The 7,826-nt window shown below is 30.8% G+C and overlaps 1 protein-coding gene across 8 annotated transcripts; it reads left to right on the top strand.

Annotated features, from left to right (window-relative positions):
* The first annotated feature begins 1,035 nt into the window (after positions 1–1,035).
* Positions 1,036–7,542, top strand: LOC106067056 (phosphoserine phosphatase-like). 8 transcript variants are annotated; one of them, XM_056026117.1, is made up of 8 exons: positions 1,036–1,389; positions 1,509–1,549; positions 2,557–2,592; positions 2,691–2,843; positions 3,251–3,385; positions 3,638–3,780; positions 4,373–4,524; positions 4,858–7,542. In XM_056026117.1, exons 2-8 carry the CDS (start codon positions 1,539–1,541, stop codon positions 4,987–4,989), a joined length of 762 nt encoding a protein of 253 aa, XP_055882092.1. In that variant the 5' UTR covers positions 1,036–1,389; positions 1,509–1,538; the 3' UTR covers positions 4,990–7,542. The 8 variants fall into 8 exon arrangements, with proteins under 8 accessions (XP_055882092.1, XP_055882090.1, XP_055882091.1 ...); XM_056026115.1 differs by having other exon boundaries at positions 2,508–2,592; XM_056026118.1 differs by having other exon boundaries at positions 1,045–1,194.
* Positions 7,543–7,826: the final 284 nt, after the last annotated feature.

Raw genomic sequence — 7,826 nt, 5'->3', positions numbered from 1 at the left:
TTTTCTGTCTTAGATTTGCTCTTATGTGAATTTCCAACTAAATTTCCAGACCGTCACGTAATATTGTAGCCGGAAGCAAAGAATAATCACCTATGTATCAGAGGCATGTAGCCTATTATAAAAACTGTTTTAAAGCAAAGAACGGTTGCCTTTGAAGCTAATGCTATATGTTGGCTAGGCCTAATCACTTATTTGTGTGATAGTGTTGAAAAACAATAATTAACAAGCTTTTAAAAAGTGGAAAATAGGCAGCTGGACCACGGTTCGAACTCTTGACAGCTGCCATCCTGCAGAAGGTTTATGAAACAACGTCCTAACCCCCCCCCCCCCTATAAAACAAATACGTGTACTGCACTGTCAATCAAAACCCATTTTGCTAAAGGAAACGCGAGGGCATATATTAATTACTTTCTGTTGCATTTTAGTTAATATGCCTATTTTCTGTTTATTCTGTGTAACTCTAGTAGTAGTAAGCACCCTATAACGTAATCTTTTTAAAAAGGTAGCCTACGTATAAATGCATGTTTTTCATAACCTTCCTGGATGGGAAAATAGCTTCTCCAAATACTTCTGCCCATACCTATAACCTGAGTATATGGCAAAACATTATTGCAATAATTGAGACCCACTTATTCGTTGCTTATTAAGTTTAGATCTATATAGATATATCAGTATGTGCTGGTTGATAAGGTTTAGGCCTGCTACTACTATTCTCGGCAGTTGGCTATTCGTATTATGAAACAGAAAGTGCTATTGAACAAATTGTAAAGTGTAGATCACAATCAACAATCACCATAATATAACACGCCAACAACGATGAGAGCTAAACATTTAATGTATTCACCAAGAATTCGAGATACGAGAAATTCGCTCATATCGGGTGCCTACGATTTTCGGAGATGGGGGCGAGATAAATTTTGGATGGCAACAAAAGTGTGGAAATCCGCATATACGTGACACATATGTAAAACCTGATTGGTTATTACGTTGAATTTTATATAGGCAAGGCCTAAAGATCAGGATAAAATCAGCTGATTAGCTCGCGTTAATCATTTGCATTTTTGCGCATGTTGTATACGCTGAGCTTTGGAATAACGTAGATCTAGATAATTAGTTTAGTAGTTAATAGCCAGATCTAGTAGATGTATAAAGTAAAATTATCACTGTAATATTATTTATCTATATTTTAAATCGGTGGGTTAAAATCTCATTCTATCTAGATCTAGTCTACAGTAGATGTATCTAGAGTCTAGATATATATAATAATATTAGTCGCGATGTCGTCATAATTGACAGTATTTTTTGAACTTAGTGTAAAAGAGCTTGTGTACAGCTAGGGCACGGCAACGGTGTGTGTGTGTACAGATAGTCTAGACTAGTAGGGCATAGGTCAGTGGACTGTTAAGATCTAGATTCTAGCACTTATTAGTCTTATTCTCTAGGATTATCTAGATTAGACCTAGAGTTATTAGATTTAATTAGATCTATATTATTATCTTATAATCTAGATCTAGCAAGTGACGCCACAATAGTCAACGATGCCTCTCGAGTAAGAAATTGAAATTCTTTTTTATTTAAATTTACAAAAATATTGATAAGATATTAAGATCTAGACTTAGACTTAGTCTACAGTTAGAGTTACGAGTACATTACAATTAATTGCAATTACATGAATTCGGACATTCGTTGTTTCTTTTTGTGGTCATTAAATAATTATTTTAATATTTATTATAAAACTAGCGCTCTCTATAATGTGCTTCTTTTTATGTAAGAAAAACGAATTTTTTCAAATTTGTAAGTCAGGTTGTTGTTTTTTTCCTATCATGACTATGTTACCAGGATGACTTGAATTTACTCTAACTTTACTGTCTTTACTAAATTTTACCTCTTCCTAGCCGTAGTTTGAATATAAATAATTGGTATTATATATTATTAACATATATATAAATAATAAATTAGTATACAAATTGTATGAATTCTATATCCGCCAGTGAGTCTAGCATTATAAAACATTTTTTGGTTCCACAAAGTTTTTTATAAAAAATAATACGCCCTGCACTACATTGACTACAAATGACTACATCTACATTCTCTTTCTAAATCAGTGTCATAAGATCACTTTTTTAAAAATCTAGATGTTGATCTAGTTGTAATGGCTGCCTGGTATTGTGGTCTGTGATATGGCTATCCCCCCTCTAAATCCATCCTGAAGTTTGACTAAAATGTAGTTATCTTCAAGTCTAAAGGAACAGCTGAAACTTGTGTGAAAGAAACAAATATTTAACTTTGCAAGCTTCACCTGGTACAATTTAGAAGCACAAGTTTCAATTTTTATTTTAGTTGTTAATGGTCCACTAGCTAAGTCATTTCATTGTTAATTTAGTGGATGAAAAGTTTTTATTGCGGATGATAGGTAGTCATTCACCAATCGCCTGAAGGTTGTTAATGCTTATTAACTTGTTGGTATGTTCTGACATTTTTAAAAAAATTATTTGTTGTTTTATAAGTTTTTAAGATGAGTTATACAGGCTTTAAACTTGTTAAATATTCATATAGACCTATTTTTGAATCAGGTCTATGGAATATGTTAAGGTAGGTATTATTCCAATGTGAAGATGTAACTTTATTTGTATTCCTAGGATATATTTAAAATGACTCCAATGATTAATGCTTTGTTATTATGTATATAGGTGCTCAGTAATGACTACATCAAAGGAATATCTCCAAAAGCTTTGGAGAGAAGCTGATGCTGTTTGTTTTGATGTAGATTCCACAGTAATTAAAGATGAAGGATTAGATGATCTTGCTAATTATTGTGGTGTTGGTCCTCAGGTTGAAGCAATGTAAGGATTCTAACAATGGTTTATTATCTATAGTTCTTTTTTATTAGAATTTTTATGAATATTAAAAAGTTAAATGTTTGTACATAAATAATTGTATTGTAGGTTTTTTTTATACTATGATATAGTCAGCGCTTTGATCAACCCACAAGTCACAATTAAAATGCTATTCAAAATGTCCACAAAACTTGCCAATATTACAATATTAATTAAATTGTGATACTTTTACTTTTAGCTTTAGTTCAATCCGTTAGATGCTAGCAAAAGATATGCATAAATGTTAAATAAAACCCAGGTGTTTTGTTTGTTCATAATTAAGATTATTTTTTTTTTAAAGAATTATTGCATATTTGTCAAACATGTTACAGAGAAAATTTGAAATAAATATTATATATAATTTTTTTTTTCAGGACTCTAAAAGCTATGGGTGGAGGAATGACATTCAGAGAAGCATTAACACAAAGGTTGAACATTGTTAAACCCACGCGTCAAACAGTTGAAAACTTCATTGTTGATCATCCTTCTACATTTAGTCCAAATATTAAGTGAGTTGTTTTTTTTTTTATTTATTTAACATAACACTTACATCCTGGAATTCTCTTGCCACAAAGATAATTGTATATAATACTTAAGGTTAAGATGCCTTTTTATACAACTTGTTTGTTTCCTTTAAAATTCATTTTATTTTTTATTTTAGTGTAAACATTCTAGTCACTTTTTATTTTGCTAAAAAAAAATATTTAATGTAATAGACTTGACCACAAAATCTAATTTTATTGTTGTTGTTGTTGTTCCAGGGAGTTAATCGCTTTGTTGAAGTCATTGAACAAACAGGTGTACCTTGTAACTGGAGGCTTTCGTAGTATCATCACACCTGTAGCTAATGATTTAAATATACCTCAGGAACATCTTTTTGCTAACACATTACTTTTTAATGAAGGTAATTTTTTTTTTAATTTCTGAGGGATGCTTGAAAAAAGAATGTCATCATTACCTTAAAATATTGTACTAACTTCCATTCAAATGAAGTAAAAAGACATGCAGATAAGACCATGACTACTTTATTGATCCTTATGGAAATTTGTTGTGATTACAAGGACTCTTTTCTCATATAAAAACAACACAACAGAAACATTCACATAAATAGAATAGACACAACATAAAGAGTTCATTGAGTGACTACACACAGGCATCTTGATCCTTTTCATGTTTCCTTGTCAACGAATGGCCTTGATATAGTCTGACCGAGAAAGGAATGAGTTTTTGTACCACTCGGTTCTAGTCTTGATTGACAGAAGTCGCCCACTTTGCAACAACTTGACCTAGTAATGATGGAACAGGTGGCTGTTGTCTTCCAAGATTTTTTCAATTTTTCTGAGACATTTTTGTTCAAAAAGTTTATTTAAATATGGTAGTGTTGTGCATGTGATTTTTTATGCTCAATAATGTTCAAATAATTGAGCTTCCCAAAATAAAAAAAAATTATTTTGCGTTATTACTTTGACTGATATAAAAAGAAAATTTGTTACTAGATGGCAGCTATGCTGGATTTGACACATCATCCCTTACATCAGAATCAGGGGGAAAAGCAAGAGTGGTCCAACACATTAAGGATACCTATAAAGTGAAGACAGTTGTATTTGTTGGTGATGGAGCAACAGACATGGAGGCATGCCCTCCTTCTGTAAGTTTTTATACTCTTTTAATACATATTTAAATTTTATATTAATGGTTTTCATTTATAATAGACAAAGAATTATTATTGCTATATATATATACTGAATATTGTTTGAGTTTGTTACAATAGCGTCTATTGAATTTATAAAAGTTTAGCAAGTATCTCTAGTTGCCTTTATAATGCACTAAATAATTTTTATAATTAATATACTTTTTAAAAAAATTGATATTTTTCAAAATATAGCCTGTTCTTTAGGGGATAAAATTGACTAACTATGGGTGATGTAGAAAATCAAAGCTAGACCTAAACAAACAATAAAAACTATTGCCTTCAATGCAGGATGGATTCATTGGTTATGGAGGCAATGTTGTGAGAGCTGCTGTCAAGAAGAATGCTGCTTGGTTTGTGACAGACTTTCAAGAGTTGATTGACCAGTTAACAAAAACAACTAATGAGATCCACAAAAGTTAACGTCTGTGTCCATCACCTAGTGATTGAGATCATCAGCCACATTCCACTTACAACTTTATTGGGATTAAAAATAGATTCAAGGTTGTACTTTATACAGTCTCCTTTTAACATTGTTTGTTTATTGTATAGTGGAACATGATTTTTTTTTAAAGTTGGATGCAGTTTTATTTTATATTAGTTTTTAAAAGCCTTTGTGATAAAGACCATTAATAAAATTTTAGATTATGTTATTTATGAGGAATATTATAGTTGGCAATAGTTAACTAAGCAAAAACATAATTGTCATTTATGAGCTAAACTGACAAATATTCTTCTAGTTAAAACTGTCATGCACAGTTGTTGCGAAGAAAAATTATGTTGTGTTAAGACATCCATCCATTGACTATAGGGAAACTATATTTTTCCCAATGCATAATATGAGCAGTCATACCAATTCTTTATGTTGTTCATATTTATTCCTATGAAATTTAACATTGATATTAAGTAGCTGATTAGTTTAAGCTGAAGATGAAGATCTTGGCGTTTTTATTGATAGTCTTATTAAGGTGGTTTCTTTTCATTGGTCCTGAGATAGCAATAAAAACAAAATGGTCTTAGAAGTAATCACTGATCACATACTAAATGTATTACCTCATCACAAACCTGGTTCTAACATGTTTTGTGTGTGTGTGTGTGTTTATTGCTATGGGGGAGGGGGAAATGGGTTTTTACATTTTTACACAATGAAATTTTGTAATGCCCTATGACCTTTCTGTCCATCATTAAATTAGTATAAATTGTTAAAAGTTGCTCAATATTTTTATCATTTTTTATTCATTTGTTGTTATGGTTTGTCAACCCACAAAGATATTTTTTGACTTGTTTAAACACTCTATTCCCCTGTATCACTAACAGAGTTAAGAGTCAAATTTTTCATTGACAAATGGTCATGTGGTAAAATGTAAAAAATACATAAAATTACTTTAAAATAGGTTGTTTTTTTTTTTTATGTCCTTTTTATTTTGTGATGAAACAGAGAATCTAACAATTTGTTCTTTTTTGTCAGTGTTTTTCACAAACTATTTATTGATGATTTATCTAGGATAGGATTAATTGCTATCAAAAATTATATTAAAAATTGTATATTTAAGTTGTTTTTTATCTGTCTGTGTTTAGAATATATGTGTAAATCACTGACTAAAGAATTTTTAGTTGTACACAGTTTACCTGGGAGTCAAGAATTTACGTAGCCTGGCATAGCCTTAGTTTTTTTCAATGTTCTCATTAAGTAAAGCATGTAGTTTAAGGCTCAACACTCGGTCTGGAAAGACAAACTTTATTTACTGGATCACAAATTAGATAGGTACATATGGCTAGTGATGCGCATCTAGATACGGTAGCTTGAAAAAAAAATCATAAAAAGACAGAATGGACAATGCTAGCTCACCAACTGGTTTTTTCATATTATTTGGAGAATACAAGGTTTTTTTTCATTGTGGAGAACATAAAATCCCTTGGGCTTTTTTTTTTCATTTAATTGATCTGACCTTGTGTAGTGCTTATTATAGTATAATAATAATTATAATTGTTTTCAAGATGTATTGTATTCTACACATTTAGCTAGTAATAGAAATTCTCTGCTTGGTGTATGTTCAACAGGAAATCCACTGAATTTATATACATATTAATCAAATATATTTTCAATGTAAACAAAATGAGAATCTCCTGCATCATTGTTGTATTCGTTGACTTAATGTATCTTGGACAAAAAAACAAAGATATTTATGTCATCTCTAATGTTATTCTCCAACTGAACTCAAGCTCTAGCATCTTGTCAATTAGGTTTCAGCTTGGGCTCTTTGGCTACAAATAGCTACTTGTAGTATAAAGTCTTATCCTTTTATTTTCATACAAGTTCTAGCCTAACTTTGGTGTTGGTGTTTCAATAACACTTTAAATGGTTGTGTATCCGGTATTAAATACAATTTTCTTCCATGAAGTATTAATATGAAAGCAATGCTTTATTCTGGATCTTTAGTGTATATTGAATTTATATTAATCTATTGTTTAATCTAATACATGTGTTGTATCTAACATATAACTTGAAGTAACACTTGGTGTTGTCCTCTGCTTCATGGTGTAGAAATACTTCTCTTACTATGCATTTTCAACAATTATTTACAACTGCCTAGTTATATCATGCATTATCTATCATGTATAGTGTACTATATTAGTACATTGACGTTAGTATGTTTTGATTTCTACTTGTATAAATGTCAGTGTATCCTATGTTTTTGTTTGCTGGGATTTGTCTTCATAAACAATTTTTTTTTCACACTACTTCAGGAAGTGTAGCCTTGGGGTTTAGTTTCTTTGAGAACTTGTTTTAAGCTCAACAAACATTCATTGTTTTGTGATTCTTACATGTACATAAAGCAGCAGCCTATTTCAAACATGTTACTTGAATACTAGTTGGTTGTTCTTTATATTTTTTAGAACTTTAGATAAAATAGAAAAAAACAGTATAAAATACATTTTAACCTTAACACAATAAAACAAATTTTCTTAAACAGATTTTCATTTTGTAGTTATCTCTTTCAAAGTGTTTTTCAATTCTAAATGGTCAATAGGAGCTCACACCTTTAGCCGTATTTAAATAAGCTAAAGCCCTGACCCACTCAGCACTAATGGGGGACAATAATAGAAACAAAATTGTAACCTGTTTTTACTTGACATTTACATGTGTTGGCATTGGTTGTCATATCCGCTGGAGGACAAGTGAATTCCTACATATGCCTTGCACAACAACAATCGGTTGCTGCTAGCTTTTTTACTTAGATATAATCAACCTGAACCTA

The sequence above is a fragment of the Biomphalaria glabrata genome, chromosome 4 (assembly GCF_947242115.1).
Source record: "Biomphalaria glabrata chromosome 4, xgBioGlab47.1, whole genome shotgun sequence".
Lineage (NCBI taxonomy): Eukaryota > Metazoa > Mollusca > Gastropoda > Planorbidae > Biomphalaria > Biomphalaria glabrata.
Note: the sequence above shows the minus strand (reverse complement) of the source record. Positions and strands in the feature narration are given on the sequence as shown.